This window comes from Scaptodrosophila lebanonensis, unplaced genomic scaffold (assembly GCF_003285725.1).
Source record: "Scaptodrosophila lebanonensis strain 11010-0011.00,11010-0021.00 unplaced genomic scaffold, SlebRS2 tig00000001-arrow-pilon, whole genome shotgun sequence".
Lineage (NCBI taxonomy): Eukaryota > Metazoa > Arthropoda > Insecta > Diptera > Drosophilidae > Scaptodrosophila > Scaptodrosophila lebanonensis.
Genome location: NW_022060529.1, coordinates 8,172,432 through 8,187,189, shown reverse-complemented (window position 1 = coordinate 8,187,189; position 14,758 = coordinate 8,172,432). Strand labels below are relative to the sequence as shown.

The following is a 14,758-nucleotide window of genomic DNA, read 5'->3' as shown; positions in this document are numbered from 1 at the left end:
TTGCACAGTGCCATGTGCATGCAGCTGGATACTGATATGTAGAGCTCTGCATTCCCGTTTATATTATATCCATTCACCACTATAGAGTAATTTAGATTCAAAACAGACAGCACAGATTTCTGTTAATTGTTAAGCTTTCTCGGATGTGAATTTGTACGTACAGAGAGATGTATGTATATTTATAGGTATATTTATATCGTTTGCCAAAAGGTTCCCAGCAGCGTACTCAAAAACACGAGGTTGATGAAAGCTGCTCATATAAGTATATACGTACATATATATAAAAAAAACCGTTGGCAATATATGTTTGTGTTTACCCCGAACTGTACCGCAAAACATCTATAGCTCGACATTCAATTAAAAAACCATTTCATCAAATTAATTGAATTAATTGTGAGCTACGGAGACGGGAAAGAGAACGCGACATCTGCACAAACAAACTGCAAACCAATTTAAAGGCCACCAGAAACACTCAAGTCACAATATTCATTAATCGACCAAACAAATGTTTAGAGCCAGTAAATGAAATATAACTTTTTATGTCGATTTGAAAATGAGAAGTCAATTTGGATATTTAATTCCAGTGGGCATCATACAAATTACACAGATAATAATTAATTTCATGGATAGATTTTTATTACAAATCGCGTTCTTGATTGCTACAAACAAGAACATATTTAATATACGTAGGTTAATTGAACATTGCTGGTATACAACAACTAATACATACACAATATATTGAGCTTAATCCTAATAAAAAGGAAACAAATTATGCAATCTAAAACTGATTGAGAGCGTTAATATGATTAATGTCATAATTACGTTTCGTGTGTCAACTGATTGTACATTTTATCTAAATATGGTTTATAAATAAAAATAAAAAATATACCTAGAACATAAATCAACAGTATATTTATATAGTATATATGCGCGCGTGTATCTATGTATGTGTTGGCCAGTTCTTAAAGATCGAAACAGATTCAATGCGAAAAACAAGGTGCTCTCTTTAAATGTAAAAGATTGCGGTCTGTAGTTAAAAACAAAAAAAACTTATCGATTATATATATATGTATACGGACTATCTTTTATGATAGGAATACAAATTACAATTTATAAATTATACTTATTGGTGATAAATTCGCCAACTGCGAAATCCGAGCATTAACTAATTTTCTGGTTGAATGCGAAAACTAATAGTGACTAACTTTTCACATTGATCGACTATGTATCAAAAATTTAATTAAAACCACTAACCTATGATGAAAGCACACGAACAACTGTCATTATATTAATTATTTGAATTAAGCAGCTAAATAAGACCTCGTTTCTTTTTGTAATCTTCTAAGTTTAACGAACGTTTTGACACGGTTTCTGATGGTTTGTTCGCAGGCTTCGGCACCGCATTAGCGCTGTTTACTGTAAAAACAGATTTTTAAAATATTGACATTATTACCCATTATAATAATAGCTTTGAACGAAAGCTCACCTGGTAATGGTACATCTAGGTCGATGTCAAAGTCGTGTAAAGAGTACAAGCTGTAATCTTTGCTGTCCGTTGGTTTGGTAGTCGGTGCTTCATTTGGCCTCTTCTTCCCTGGAGGTGGTGGTGGTAATGGAGCCGGTAATACATCATCTTCGTCCTTTTTGGAGCCTTTGAAACCCATTCGGGGCTGAGTAATACGTCGAGTAAACGGATCAGAAATCTTCATGCCCTTATTCGCACGAGCCTCTTCCATAATGGCCTTTTCAGCATCCTCAACATTGCGTTTCCGATTTCGGTCGTTGATGTATGATATTAGACTCAAGCTACTGGAACGTTTTTTGTCTAGTTCGGAAGCACGGCTCTCTAGCTCTTCTATTTGCTGGCCTAGGTCCTGCGCAATATCGTAATCGCCCCGCAACATTGCCGCGTCACGCTCCTTCATTAGGCAGGTCTTTTTCATGGCATAGTTTGTTGGACGGTTGCGGAAGCGATTTTTTTCTTCAACGATTTTGTCGACGTCTTCGTCCTTGAATTCGTAGTTGAGCGCCTTCTTAATGTCGTTCTGTTTTATATCGATTAGGTCAACTGTTGGCATTGGCACTTTCTGTTGTTGACACACTTCGAACCATTTGTTGAATTCATTTTCCGTAAACTCCTGATTTGATATGAACTCTAGGCGGAAAACGCGCTCCTGTGTGCCATGCTTCAGACGCAGTCCCCGATTGGTTCGAGTTGTGCCCAAAGTATATATTTTTCCCGTCTCAACAACACCAACTATCTCAGCGACCCGGTAAACTGGCTTCTGCCCATTGTTGCCTATACTGATGCGAACGAAACAGTTTATAACTGTATTCTCAAAAATTGGTAGATTAACGAAGCGCTCCATTTTAAACCGCGAAAGGCGCAACTTGTTCAAATCCTCACGGGTGGTTATAAAGACAGGGCTTTTGGTCGCCTTCTCGTCGTCCTCCGACTCGCTTGTCGCTTTACTGCTATTGGAACGAGATCGCTTTCCTGTTGGCTTTTCATCCTCATCCCAATCACTGCTGCCGGAATCATCTGAATAAATCTCGGATGCTTTCAGTTTTACAGCCGATTTGCAACCAGAAACACTCTCCAACTCTTCTTTTTCATCATCCCGCTCACGTTCCGCTTGCCGCTTTGCTTCCTCTTCCTCTGCAATTGTTATAAATATTGAATCTATCATTATCTTATTTCAATTATGTTTGTATTCATATATACCTCGTTTAGCTTTTCCTTCACGTTTAGCCTTCAGCAAGGCCATTGCATTGCTTCTTTTATCGTCGGTTTTATTGGCTTCCACATTCTTTTTGCGCTCTTTTGACCGCTCCTTATGATCAAAATAGTCAGACACGCCGCCTGCAGCTTGTTCATCGGGGCTGCCATCAGCGGAGCCGCCAAGTGCCCCTGACATTGAGGCCACTTCCCGGTTAGATAATATTGGAGAGGGGCTCTTGGCTAAGGTCCGCATCTCGGTATTGTTGGTATTGGGTTCATTTTGCGGCAATGGCGACACCGGTGTTGGTGGTATCAAATCTTTTGCTTTTTTTATCTTCTCCTTATTTTTGGATTTTTTCTTTGCACGTTCACTTTTTGACTTGGACTTTTCGTTCTTCTCCCCACGTCGTGCAAGCTTTAACTTTCTTTCGATCTCCCACCTTGTTCTCATCAGGTCGCGTTGCTCGATTCTTTTGAAAATTTCTGTTTCTCGCTCTTTTTCCGACAGACCGTTTAGACGCTTTCGGTCCTCCTCGTCGCCCATAAGATCATCGTCGTACCCGTCATCGAACTCAGAATCGGAACTTGATGAGGACGAACTTGACGAATCCGATGCTGACGACGAGTTCGATTTTCCACTGTCTGAGTCACTATCAGACACCTCACCCTCTTCGTGCTCGCTGAGTTTGGCCGAATTCGCTTCATTTTGCGGTTGCTTATCCGCAGCTGGCAACTGCACCAGCGCCTCATCCTGGCTATCATCATCCCAGTTCTCTTCCGACGAACTCGACTCTCTGCTCGCCTTTTTTGTTCTTTTTTTCTTCTTTGCGGCATGGGTGCCTGTTTTGTTGTTCGCCCAGTCTGAGTCAGAGTCAGACTTGGAAGTGGACGCTTTATTGGCATTGCCGGGCTTCTTCCTCTTTTTTGCCAGTGATAACAAGTCCTGCGTAGTAAATTTAATAATACCATCATTGATTTGTTACATTCGCACAAATGTACAAGCACATACATACATACATAGAAATGTGCACACAACGTATGTATACATATCTACATACACATATTCAAGTGTAGGAAGCACTAAAAATCGTTTTCGTTTACTCACCGACTCCAAATTTGTGTCCGAATCACTATCGCTCGAATTGGAATCGATTAGGGACTGCGTCCGACGTTTTCCCATTTTATATAAGCTTTACCCAAACGACACTCAGCGCACTTTTATCCAACGCAGAAATAAGTTTAACAACCAACCTCCAAATTATGCAGAAAACTAATGCGTGCTGTTCGGCGTTCCATACACGCCACAAAATGAAAGTGGAACAGCACAGGGTGCATATGTATGTATATACCTATCATTGGGATGCATTCGCAAAAAATAGCGAAACATGTATGAAAATACATATTGCCTTTAATATTATATATTTTTCTGAAGTGCATTTGTCGCACAACCATAAAATAAATGAAAAATAATACGAAATAAAATAATGCGAAAGCACGACAAAAAATTTCATATGTTCTTAATAAACTTGCACTTTTCGTTTTGGTATTTTTGTCGAAACTAACGCTTATTACCAATTTAAAAATGAAATAATTGAGCAAGAAGCCCCGAAAGATAGCTTCCTGTTATTCAATATATTAAATGCATAAATTAAAATAAATTATTATCTGACCTTTTTAAAGATAAATATAAATCCTCATCCTTAATAGTACTTCTTTTAAATACAATTTTTTAAGCCATTGTATCCTAAATAGTGTGGCAACTATTTTATGTACACTTAATTTTGTTTTTAAGCGGTTTTGATTTAACACGGTTTGAAAATAAATAATTTTTCCATTTAGCACGATTTAAAATAACATGATCAATGTCGTTTTTACACAACTTTTTTGGAACCAACCTACCGTGTAAAAACAGAAAACATTTTAAAGAAAATAAAGTTTGCATCTTAACCAGCGATAAATGCAATTATTGTAGCCCTGGTGGGGATACTGACGATACGCCTACTCACTAGATATTGGACCACCCTGTGCTTTTCGTTCTCACGGCACCAAACCGAGCGTATTTTCCTTGGGTCCATAAACAAAAATTGAGAGTTTTAAATAAAGAACGTCGGGAAAATAAATTTAAAACCTGTGACACTTTCACTTAACTCATCACTCTTCTTTGGAGTATGGCGTATTAGGAACCTTGCAAAGGTGTAAGTATGTGTCATGACACATTTGTAATATAGTACACATATGTATGTATGTATGTACATACATATTCACTATGCTCACTCATACATATATACATCTGTTTGCATGTACATAGATATTTTTATACATATTCCCATACTTAGCATATAATATGTAAGCATGTATGTTTGAATATACATATGTTCAGTGCAGTGCTTTAAGTGTATATGTTTATACAAATGTATGCATATTGTTCACAATTATGGTATAAAAGCACAGAATATCAACACAAATGTTTGTAATTAAAAAATATGGAAAGTATTTTCACATATTGTACTATTTTTGTATCCTTTAACGCAGATTATTCTCTTCGCAATCAACACACTTCGCATTTATTCAATGTTCTCGAACGGACTGCCGTGCAACCTGTCATTTCCGAGCTGCCTTAGTGTTCCAAAAGACAGTGGTAATGAAGAGCTGTTGCCTTCCAACATGGGGACAAGGGAACCTGTAATATTAAATGTCTATGATATGGTGAGTCAATTTAAAACATGCATTTAGTTTAGTTGCATGATCAACGCTATTACACTAATTTTCAGTATTGGATCAACGAATATACAACGTCGATTGGGCTTGGTGTATTTCATTCTGGAGTAGAAGCTTTTGGCACAGAATTCGCATATGGTGGACACCCTTTTCCTTTCACGGGCGTTTTTGAGATAACGCCTCGCGATCACGATGAACTCGGAGATCAATTTCAATTCCGTCAAAGTATTCAAATTGGCTGCACTGACTTTACCTATGAGGAAGTGCGTCGCATTGTGGAGGAGCTAGGAAACCAGTTTCGGGGAGATCGCTATCATCTTATGAACAATAATTGCAACCATTTTTCCGGATCCTTAACACAGGTAACTTAGCACTACCTTTCCATTATTTATTGATATTAATTGATTGGAAAACAATTTGTCACAGATACTTTGCGGCCAAGAAATACCAAGCTGGGTAAATCGCTTAGCACATTTTAGCTCTTGTGTCCCATTTTTACAAAGATGCCTGCCAAAGGAATGGCTGACGCCGAATGCTTTGCAGCAGAGTATAACTACAATCCAAGAACGTGAAGACTCGGACACTAGTCCTCTTTGAGGCATTACCTGATTCACCATAGGCCACATACAAATTCCCAAGATAAATAAGCATTTTCATGTCTTGAGATATCAATATTTAGTTACAGATAGCAAAGCCGGGTTAGCTGCATAAATTTCCGTTAAACCAACAACCCCTAAGAAATGCAACACTATTATTATAGATTACGATTAGGCGACGCAAAATGACTAAATAATTGGCTATTGTAATTTGTAATATTATTATTCAGATGTAAGCTATTGTTAAGATAAGGATAAGTTTGAGTAGTAGCTGGCAGATCATCTGCCGTGTCATTTATAGAATTTTAAATTAAGTACTGTACATCGAGAAATCATTTTTAGGGAGTTGATAAAAATTTACTTATGTATTCTCCAAAATGATAATATCATAGTTGCCCATTTTTCTTGAACCAAACAGAATTTTATGAATGACGTAAGCCATCGTTTGTCATAATTACTTTAACAGTTTTACAATTAAATTTTGTTTTTAAATTAATAAGGCCGCATTAGCGTCTCTATCAAAACACCAAAACGATCTGTTATTACAAAAATGTACTTGACATTCTGATATTTACACATAAATGCTATTATTAAACATTTTTAAAGAAAATATATTTTAATTCTATATTTGTATTGCCTTTATTAACGCCAGTAACAGTAAGTATATAATTAAACTAAACATTTTTTTGTAATATAAAAGCCATGTAACTCGGCGACAAAGAGTTTATCAAAGATCCTACGGTTTTCTTTTGTGGAGGTTTGGATATAGACATACTGACGGTGCCTGATAGTTTATCTTTTATATCGTTAGCTAATGCAGGACTACAAGATCTAAGGATTTTATTTACATTTTCATTAAGCGATATCATCTATATTTCAAAAGTATTACGTAAAGTATTTTTACTGTGGATTTTAATATCTTTCCATAATTGATGTTAAGATGTGTCATAAATAACATTAATTCTTATTGTTTATTTGTATGTCTAATATTTTTATATACTTTTTTAATATTTTATTGAATTTAGTATTATTCCGCAACCTACATCAGTTTTTAAAACTGTCAACAGGTTTTATGCACAACAGAGCCTCCCGCAGACAGTTGGGCAACGCGAAATAAGAATTTTATCGGTAATCGATGTTTCATACATCTCTAACATAAGTATTAGTTGTCAACTTATTGCAACTCATTGCTTTGAATTTAAGGAACTGATTTTTTACTGTGAGAAGTAATGGCGTTGGCCGAAATTTGCAAAATTTCAAATGCTTCGTACATGAGGCCCACAGCATGGGCAACTGACGACGTGAACGAGTTGAAGAGCTACGCCTCTAATTTTGAAAATCCGTACACATTGGCTGCGCCGCCATTTGCGAATGTAAGTGCGAGGTAAACTGTCTCGGAAAAATATTTAATAAAAAAAATAATTTTTTAGCCTGTAGAGAACTTGAATAAAATTCAAGCAAATGCAGATAAGACGGGCATTAAGATCGAATTTGATCACGGCACCACAACGTTGGGCTTCAAGTTCAAGGGTGGTGTCATTTTAGCCGTGGACTCGCGCGCCACTGGAGGACAGTACATTGGTTCGCAATCTATGAAAAAGATTGTCGAAATTAATGATTTCTTGCTGGGAACCTTGGCTGGTGGCGCCGCCGATTGCGTCTATTGGGATCGGGTGCTGTCAAAAGAATGCCGGCTGCATGAGCTACGAAACAAGGAGCGCATCTCAGTCGCCGCTGCCAGTAAAATCATGGCTAACATCGCTCATGAATACAAAGGCATGGGCTTAAGCATGGGCATGATGTTAGCTGGCTATGACAAACGCGGCCCCGGCTTATACTATGTCGACTCTGAGGGCTCTCGCACCGCTGGTAACCTGTTCTCAGTAGGAAGTGGCTCGATCTTCGCATATGGTGTGCTCGATTCTGGCTACGACTACAACCTGGAAGACGAAGCAGCTCAGGAATTGGGCCGTAGAGCCATTTACCATGCCACCCATAGAGATGCCTACTCCGGTGGTATCATCCGTGTATATCACATGACGAAGAATGGGTTTAAGGTCATTTCAAATGAGGACTGCGAGATGTTGCATTACAAATACCAGGCCGAAAAAGCGGCCCAGTAATATTAGACATGTTCATTTGATTTAAACTAATAATAAACAACAACGGTTTTTAATGGAACCACATAATTACTATTTTTTAAAAAGGTAACTTTATTTTAGGCCGTGCTTTTTACTTAACCTGCACCTTCCAGAAATATAGTTTTCTATCAGACGCTGCAGTTATATATGGTAATCTTTGATGCCATGCCAAACCGCCGTAGGTTTTGAGGCCGTACTCCACCAACGGCACCGCTGACTTTGGCGCGAAGACCTTTAATGTAATATCAGGTCTCCCAATGCTAGCAACCATTATGTCAGAGCTTCCTGGTGCAAATTGTACGGCTCGACCACCATCTTCGTGTACTTGTTTAACATCGGCAGGAACAAAGGGACGGCTCAGATCCCACGTAACTATGTCGCCACCGGACAAAGCAGCTACAAGCAACCGGTTGCCATTTGACCAATCGGCAGACATCAGTGGAAACTTCGGTGCCTCAACAGACACAATCGCTTGCTTGCTACGCACATTATACAGATGAATTATGCCTCTTTTTTCGGCAACGAGTACTTTATTTGGGTCTTCAGGATGAGATTTTACGGCCATACCCGCCGAGGATAGGCAAAATGTGATTATATTCTCCAGATTTGTGCTGACGTTCCAAAATTTGCACGTAAAGTCGTCGCTGACCGAGGCGAGCAACTCCCCATCACATACCCAAGCAACATCGTTAATGTAGTCTGTATGGCCCTTTAAAGATTGGATTCGGTTGTACTGATTGAGATCGCTGTGAACCAGCTTAAGCTCGCATAATCCAATGGCAACGCAAATTGTCACTTTGTTGGGCGTACAATTAAGCGAAGTGTCCGGCGAAAAGCAAAGGGCATTGCAGTGTCGGTCAATGTCGCTTATTTCCAGTTCTTGCACATTATTCCACACAAATTCGCCAGTCTCCTCCTACAGTTCAAAATGAAGAATGACCTTTTATTCATAGTAATGTATTGAAATTGAGATTTGACTTACCGGCAAATTAACCAAAATTAAGCAAAGCCGTTTTCGCATAGCGACACAAATAAGATTATAGGCGAAGTCATTGGCACAAATCGCGTAGTTAGTAATGGGATCTCTAAAATAAACTGAGTGATCAGGTTCTGTATGCATATTGCTCAGAATAAGGTATATTTGATTGAAAAAAATTCGGCAGAATCTGGACCTACAAGCGCCAATATCAATTCAGTGCTATCTGCTCGAGCGCGTTGACTAACCGGTAGCTTGTCACGAACACTTCGGAGTAACTTGCCACCTGGTGAATTAATCACAAGTATGTACGGCAATTCAAAAGGAAATGTTTTTATTTAAAAAAGTAGTTTCATATGGATCTCGTTTTTTTTAGCTATATCATTAAATTAAAAAGCTATGTACATATTTAAGATAACACCTAAGTGTACAATCATTCCGATATAATTTTAATAACTATACATACATACATATCTCAAATCTTTATTTTTATGTTTGATTATAATCATATTATTTGATTATTATCATATTATATAATTAATAATAATATCTTTGCAGTTTCTCGAGAACTATAACAGGAAATTCTCGACTTGATGCTATTCGATGTTGCGATATTCCCTTGTTATATGATTATTTAGAAATCATTTCATTCATACATAGATATCCTACCTGTTAAGAATTACAATATTTAGTCTTATTAATAGCGTTAAGATCTAATATATAAAAATACAGACCCATTTGTTCCCGATGACATTAAAGATTCCGTTTGTTTCTGTTTTGTAATCTGAGCCATGATTTCTTTATGCTTTTCTTCGGCTCGCTTTTGTTTGAAGGTGCGTTTCGTGTTTGTTTTATTCACACGCTTGCGTCGTAATATCCCGCGCTCCATTGCCTCGGGAAGTTCCCGTTGCATATTGATAGTGGGAGGAATGTGCAGTTGACGAATCATACGATTACGTACCATTAAATAATCAAATGCATATTGATGACCGTTCCGATCAATCAACACTACATTGGATAGTTCTATATTCATCTGGCCATCTGCCATGTCCACAACTCCTGCCACCGAAGTCTCATTCCGCAAATCTATTAGCACTGCGTGCCCTTGTATCATCATCGGGACACAGTTAAGTGTGTTTGAAATAAGAAACTTTTCGCGTGCGCTAAAATGTTGCATGTTGAGCTCCGGTCTAAGAAAACAATAACAACGGGGCTGCTAACTCTTTTTTCCTTTCTGCTTTATGAATAAATGCATATGTACATGTGTGCGTAGGCAGTTACATTACAAATACTTTATTTATTCTTTATTAGGATCTTACACTTAATGGTTAAAATGTATACTTAAGCTTCACACTAGTTTCCACTTAGATTGCAGTACCGCGTTCCAAATTTTGTTTGATCTCAGCCGTGTGCTCGCTGTAGAAGCGATCCAGTTTCTTGTTGAACTTGGAGTTGCGCTCATTGATAAAGTCAACGTCAGCATCGTCGTTGTAGATGCGCCTTCTGGAGTACTTCTTTCTGCGTTCAATTTGCTGATTCAGGTCCTTAACCATGTTGTTGATGGCACTCGGAGTGTCTTTAGTCACAGCATGCAAGGTAGTGTGTGGGCCACCGTAGAAAGCATCTCCCAGTTCGGCTTTTTGTTTTTCGTACTTGGCCATGTCGCGCGCTGGCATGTTCTTAACCAAGCGTGTGTATTGTCTTGCCGTCTGCGCCTCGTACGTAGAGAATCCCAGATCTGGGTTGTCCTTGCGTTTTTTCTTCTTCTCAATTCGTTCTGCATCAACGGCTGATACTTCAAGCAGTTTTAGCCGGTCGTAGTCCTTGCCAGCAGCTTCAGCTTCAGAGCGTGCCTTATCGTCAGCCAAAAGCCATTCTGCCTGGCGCTTTCTTGCCTCCCAATTGTTAGGCAACTTTTTCCTCGCATCTTCAGCTACGACTTCTTGGTGGTTTTGTGTGCGAGCTTCCTGCCGTTGTTTATGCAAATCCAGTAAACGGGCCTTGCGCTCGGCCAACTTTCCCAAAGCTGATTTGACCTTTTCCATGACTTTTGGTATTGTGAATATTTTTTATTTACGTATTATTTGGTAAATAAAAGCAAACATATGTGTGTATGTTGTTAGGGAAGTGTATAGATATTGCGCTATCGATATAAGAAAGCGAAAGTTGAGCAAAAACCGATATGACATTCAATACGATATTTGTGTAATAAGCCGATTCTTAACACTATATACAATAGTCCCTACTAATACTCCCTACGAACATTCCGAACTACCATATATGGGGAAATGCAAGCTACAGCAAGATCTAGAACCTTAGTTCGATTTCTCCCCAAGTTTAATTTATGAATTATAGTTCCATTATGTCTATTTAAAGTCATCGAGCATTGCTGCGGAGCTGAATGAGTTAAAATACCAATAGCCTAGCGCAAAGGTGTGTGCTACGAAACTTGATTCTTATGCGTTCTACAAGTAAATCGATGAAGTTTATGAGTGGAGCTGGTGCCGCGCGTTAAACATTGCATTTACATTTTCAAATAATTACAACCTTTTTAAAATATACATGACACAGTGGGTCTGGTGCTTGTTTGCCTACGACTGACATAATAATGGAAAAACATTTCGCGACATTTATCAACAATTTTAATTGAAACTAGTTTTGCAAATTAGCGCTACACAATCACTTACAGTTTTATATAATAAATAAAGTTTATTCGAATTTCACGTTAAGGACAAAAATATGCCAAAAAACATTAAAAATGATTTACATGACATGGGGTGGGGGTTTGTTTTGTTTGAATATGAAATTCCAGCGATTGAATAAATACATATGTATATTGTGGAATGTGAGATGAGAGTTGCAGAAATATCAGATTAGGCAGGCAGACTGAGTTTGGGGGTCGAGCATCATTGAGGAATAGCAAACGCACGACAAATCAGTTTGTTATCTCCCCATCGACATCGTGCCAGAAAGGTTCCGAGAACGTATCCGATTCGGCATCATCATGTGGTGCGGCTGGCGAGGACATTTCCAAAGCATCATTTGATGCCTCCTCACATTCCAGCAGCCACTCATGAGTTGGTGTGCCACAAGGCGTGGCCACTGTCGCCGCATTACTTTTATTCTCATCAACTCTTGTGCTGTGGCTGCTGCCGCCCCCATTCCCATCCTGCTCACATGGCTGACTCGCGTTGCTGGCGGTGCGTGCCGCCTGTCCCAAAGCATTCACACCTTTTAAAGCACGCTGGCAAGTGGGTTCCAAGCTACGCGATGGAAATTAAAACTTTGTATTTAATACAAAACCAAAAATTGTCGCATTTACCTCAGCGCTAGAGTATAATAGTGGAGGGCACTGCTCAGTTCTTTTTCGGCGCTCAACAGGTCGCCCAACATGGTGAATAGCTTTGGATGTGGAAAGCCGGACACCTGATTCTTCAGTAATATAATCGCCTCCTGAGTGGCGCCCTCGAATTTGCAAATCTCAGCCATCAGTGCTACTGCTGGCATGTAGTGCTCGTCTATTTCTAGGGATTTCTCTACAAATTTTTTGGCGTTCTTCTTGGCTGTCGGATTAGTTGAATGGAAGAGTGTGCGTCCAAACATCTAAAGAGAATAAAAAAGTGGAATAAAGCAATGGAGGCTTGTCCCTATGTAAAACAAACTTTGTTCCACAGATCGCGTCCTAAGGCATATATTTTTACACTCACCGTGTAGCTGCGCGGCGAGGTACGAAAAAGGCGCACGGCCAGGGCACACATCGTCTGAGCATCCTTAATGCGCTTCAGATGAACATAACAGTGGACGAGACCTTTGTAGACCTCGAAGCGGTAAGGGGCAAAGCACTGGGCGCTGCGAAACGTACTGATCGCCTCATTGTGACGCCCAACGGCCAGAAAGAGCTTCGCACGCAATAGCAGTGCCTCAATGTTCCGGGGATTCAACGAGAGCGCACGCTCCGTAAAGGACAACGCGCGATCAAACTTGGCGTTCATGTAGAGCTTCTGAGCTAGTACGAACCAATGTGCTGAGCTAAAATCACCAGTGGTGGTCATTTGGGTGACGAGCTTTTCATGCTCCGGCTTCTTTTGTATATTGAATTCGTAGACAACGGCCAGAGAACACAAGGCGTCCATGTTGTAAGGATTTATCATCGCAGCCATGCCCAAATATTGCTCCGCTTGTGTGAAATTTCCATAATAATACAAGCATTTGCCAATGTGCGTGAGAAGATTCTCGTTCTGATGGAAGTTGGTAGTGTCGTTGAGCTGCTGGAATGTCCTGGCCGCCTCCAAATGCTTACGGCCGTACATCTGGGCATGTGCCTTGATCCAGATGCTCATCCATTCAATGTTCTTTGGTAGGGTGGCGGCTTCAGATGAGGGAATAGCACGTTGTAAGAGTCTAAATTTCAGTTCATCTCTGCCACCTACCATTGACCACCAGTGAGTTAACTTCGTTGCCGTCGATGCCCAGCTCCAGAAGCGCCTCAATCGACATCATGGACATCGGGCAGTCACGTAGCACCTCCTTGTATGCGAGCGCCACCTCGTTTTTGTTGGTGCTACAGCCATAATGAAGCAGTCGAGCCAGCATCATGTTGAGTTTGGGTGTGCGGGACTTGGCTGGCACCGCCTGTAGTGTGCTGATTGCAATATTTGGTTCACCCATTTCCCGATAGCAGACGGCAACTCTGTAGCGTAACTCCACTTCCGAAAACTCCCTGTAGGTGTTCTCGATGGCCGCCAAATAGGCGGCCTTAAAACGCACCATTGTCTTACGCATAAGGACGACGGCCTCCAGTTGATTGCAGGCGAGCCGAAAGCGGCGCTCCTTGTAGTTGGCACTGCTCAGATAGATCATTACCTGGTACTCCATCTCAAGTGTGGTCACCGTGCGATCATTCTGCAGCAGAGTGCTCAGCAGGCTGGCCTGAATGGACAGAGAATTATAAATGGTACTTCGCATTTTAATTTCTTTATTAGTTACCGCTGGAATTACGCACTCATATAGTTGGTGGTCGTATAACTTTTTTACATTGGCCAGCAAAGCATTCTCCATTTTGCCCGTATTATAATCGCCCCGTTAGACGAGAAGGACGCCGAGCAGGCTAGGGATGCGATATGTGTGGAATGCATCGATTTTTAATACGATTATCGCAAAATATTTGTTCTCCCCTCTTAAATTATTTTTCCGCTTTTTATCCTCATCGCGGTTTGCTTTTAAGAAAACTGCCGAGTACGAGATCTTCATCATAACAGTAATATTGTTAACACATTGAAAGCGTTTTGGATCCTTACTGAAATCCTAAAATATCCAAGCCTTTTCAAACAGGCCTGTAATTTTTATGTTTTTGTAATTTTAATTCGCCTGAACTGCTTAACTCCTAGTTTGAAATGCATAATGCTTCATCATTTAATTTTATCAAACATGAGTGAATTGAAGTGTCATGTTCCTTTTTTAACTTTGATACCCGTTTAAATAGTTTAACTTGCCTAATTTTATGTATATGAATATACTGACAACTATGTTTAATTAATATATATGATATGTATTACAAATATTCTTCCATGTTTTTCAATGAAATAGTTAATTTGTAAAACTGTTA

General features: G+C 39.6%; 7 protein-coding genes across 8 annotated transcripts; 2 read left to right on the top strand and 5 right to left on the bottom strand.

Annotated features, from left to right (window-relative positions):
• Nucleotides 1-614: 614 nt before the first annotated feature.
• LOC115623695 (RNA polymerase-associated protein Rtf1) lies at nucleotides 615-3,989 on the bottom strand. The gene is made up of 4 exons (XM_030518173.1): nucleotides 3,828-3,989; nucleotides 2,726-3,665; nucleotides 1,487-2,659; nucleotides 615-1,416 (listed from the first exon to the last, which is right to left on the bottom strand). Exons 1-4 carry the CDS (start codon nucleotides 3,900-3,902, stop codon nucleotides 1,310-1,312), a joined length of 2,295 nt encoding a protein of 764 aa, XP_030374033.1. The 5' UTR covers nucleotides 3,903-3,989; the 3' UTR covers nucleotides 615-1,309.
• Nucleotides 3,990-4,757: 768 nt separating this feature from the next.
• On the top strand, nucleotides 4,758-6,656 carry LOC115633748 (deubiquitinase DESI2). Of its 2 annotated transcripts, none has more exons than XM_030531223.1 (4): nucleotides 4,758-4,917; nucleotides 5,255-5,428; nucleotides 5,494-5,802; nucleotides 5,867-6,656. In XM_030531223.1, exons 2-4 carry the CDS (start codon nucleotides 5,294-5,296, stop codon nucleotides 6,035-6,037), a joined length of 615 nt encoding a protein of 204 aa, XP_030387083.1. In that variant the 5' UTR covers nucleotides 4,758-4,917; nucleotides 5,255-5,293; the 3' UTR covers nucleotides 6,038-6,656. The 2 variants fall into 2 exon arrangements, with proteins under 2 accessions (XP_030387083.1, XP_030387084.1); XM_030531224.1 differs by having other exon boundaries at nucleotides 4,773-4,921.
• Nucleotides 6,657-7,209: 553 nt separating this feature from the next.
• On the top strand, nucleotides 7,210-8,225 carry LOC115624124 (proteasome subunit beta type-5). The gene is made up of 2 exons (XM_030518723.1): nucleotides 7,210-7,409; nucleotides 7,467-8,225. Exons 1-2 carry the CDS (start codon nucleotides 7,266-7,268, stop codon nucleotides 8,157-8,159), a joined length of 837 nt encoding a protein of 278 aa, XP_030374583.1. The 5' UTR covers nucleotides 7,210-7,265; the 3' UTR covers nucleotides 8,160-8,225.
• On the bottom strand, nucleotides 8,226-9,364 carry LOC115624113 (nucleoporin Nup37). The gene is made up of 2 exons (XM_030518711.1): nucleotides 9,160-9,364; nucleotides 8,226-9,093 (listed from the first exon to the last, which is right to left on the bottom strand). The coding sequence occupies exons 1-2, from the start codon at nucleotides 9,295-9,297 to the stop codon at nucleotides 8,269-8,271; spliced, it is 963 nt and encodes a 320-aa protein (XP_030374571.1). The 5' UTR covers nucleotides 9,298-9,364; the 3' UTR covers nucleotides 8,226-8,268.
• A 339-nt stretch (nucleotides 9,365-9,703) lies between these two features.
• On the bottom strand, nucleotides 9,704-10,335 carry LOC115634145 (U7 snRNA-associated Sm-like protein LSm10). Its single transcript, XM_030531718.1, has 2 exons — nucleotides 9,888-10,335; nucleotides 9,704-9,822 (listed from the first exon to the last, which is right to left on the bottom strand). The coding sequence occupies exons 1-2, from the start codon at nucleotides 10,328-10,330 to the stop codon at nucleotides 9,819-9,821; spliced, it is 447 nt and encodes a 148-aa protein (XP_030387578.1). The 5' UTR covers nucleotides 10,331-10,335; the 3' UTR covers nucleotides 9,704-9,818.
• An 82-nt stretch (nucleotides 10,336-10,417) lies between these two features.
• LOC115633817 (pre-mRNA-splicing factor Syf2) lies at nucleotides 10,418-11,257 on the bottom strand. Its single transcript, XM_030531303.1, has one exon. The coding sequence runs from the start codon at nucleotides 11,196-11,198 to the stop codon at nucleotides 10,518-10,520; it is 681 nt and encodes a 226-aa protein (XP_030387163.1). The 5' UTR covers nucleotides 11,199-11,257; the 3' UTR covers nucleotides 10,418-10,517.
• Nucleotides 11,258-11,882: 625 nt separating this feature from the next.
• On the bottom strand, nucleotides 11,883-14,246 carry LOC115633954 (anaphase-promoting complex subunit 7-like). Its single transcript, XM_030531471.1, has 5 exons — nucleotides 14,140-14,246; nucleotides 13,584-14,082; nucleotides 12,861-13,522; nucleotides 12,476-12,756; nucleotides 11,883-12,416 (listed from the first exon to the last, which is right to left on the bottom strand). Exons 1-5 carry the CDS (start codon nucleotides 14,209-14,211, stop codon nucleotides 12,089-12,091), a joined length of 1,842 nt encoding a protein of 613 aa, XP_030387331.1. The 5' UTR covers nucleotides 14,212-14,246; the 3' UTR covers nucleotides 11,883-12,088.
• Nucleotides 14,247-14,758: the final 512 nt, after the last annotated feature.

Bases quoted from the DNA above. Each gene is read 5' to 3' on its own strand.
- LOC115633748 (XM_030531223.1), top strand. From the start codon at position 5,294: ATGTTCTCGAACGGACTGCCGTGCAACCTGTCATTTCCGAGCTGCCTT. The intron at 5,429-5,493 runs GTGAGTCAATTT...ACTAATTTTCAG, and splicing joins TATTAAATGTCTATGATATG to TATTGGATCAACGAATATAC. The intron at 5,803-5,866 runs GTAACTTAGCAC...AATTTGTCACAG, and splicing joins TTTCCGGATCCTTAACACAG to ATACTTTGCGGCCAAGAAAT.
- LOC115634145 (XM_030531718.1), bottom strand. From the start codon at position 10,330: ATGCAACATTTTAGCGCACGCGAAAAGTTTCTTATTTCAAACACACTT.
- LOC115633817 (XM_030531303.1), bottom strand. From the start codon at position 11,198: ATGGAAAAGGTCAAATCAGCTTTGGGAAAGTTGGCCGAGCGCAAGGCC.
- LOC115624124 (XM_030518723.1), top strand. From the start codon at position 7,266: ATGGCGTTGGCCGAAATTTGCAAAATTTCAAATGCTTCGTACATGAGG. The intron at 7,410-7,466 runs GTAAGTGCGAGG...ATAATTTTTTAG, and splicing joins CTGCGCCGCCATTTGCGAAT to CCTGTAGAGAACTTGAATAA.
- LOC115633954 (XM_030531471.1), bottom strand. From the start codon at position 14,211: ATGGAGAATGCTTTGCTGGCCAATGTAAAAAAGTTATACGACCACCAA. The intron at 14,083-14,139 runs GTAACTAATAAA...CTGTCCATTCAG, and splicing joins ATGAGTGCGTAATTCCAGCG to GCCAGCCTGCTGAGCACTCT. The intron at 13,523-13,583 runs GTAGGTGGCAGA...CCTCATCTGAAG, and splicing joins TAACTCACTGGTGGTCAATG to CCGCCACCCTACCAAAGAAC.
- LOC115624113 (XM_030518711.1), bottom strand. From the start codon at position 9,297: ATGCATACAGAACCTGATCACTCAGTTTATTTTAGAGATCCCATTACT. The intron at 9,094-9,159 runs GTAAGTCAAATC...TTTGAACTGTAG, and splicing joins TAATTTTGGTTAATTTGCCG to GAGGAGACTGGCGAATTTGT.
- LOC115623695 (XM_030518173.1), bottom strand. From the start codon at position 3,902: ATGGGAAAACGTCGGACGCAGTCCCTAATCGATTCCAATTCGAGCGAT. The intron at 3,666-3,827 runs GTGAGTAAACGA...TTTACTACGCAG, and splicing joins CGGACACAAATTTGGAGTCG to GACTTGTTATCACTGGCAAA. The intron at 2,660-2,725 runs GTATATATGAAT...TAACAATTGCAG, and splicing joins TGAAGGAAAAGCTAAACGAG to AGGAAGAGGAAGCAAAGCGG.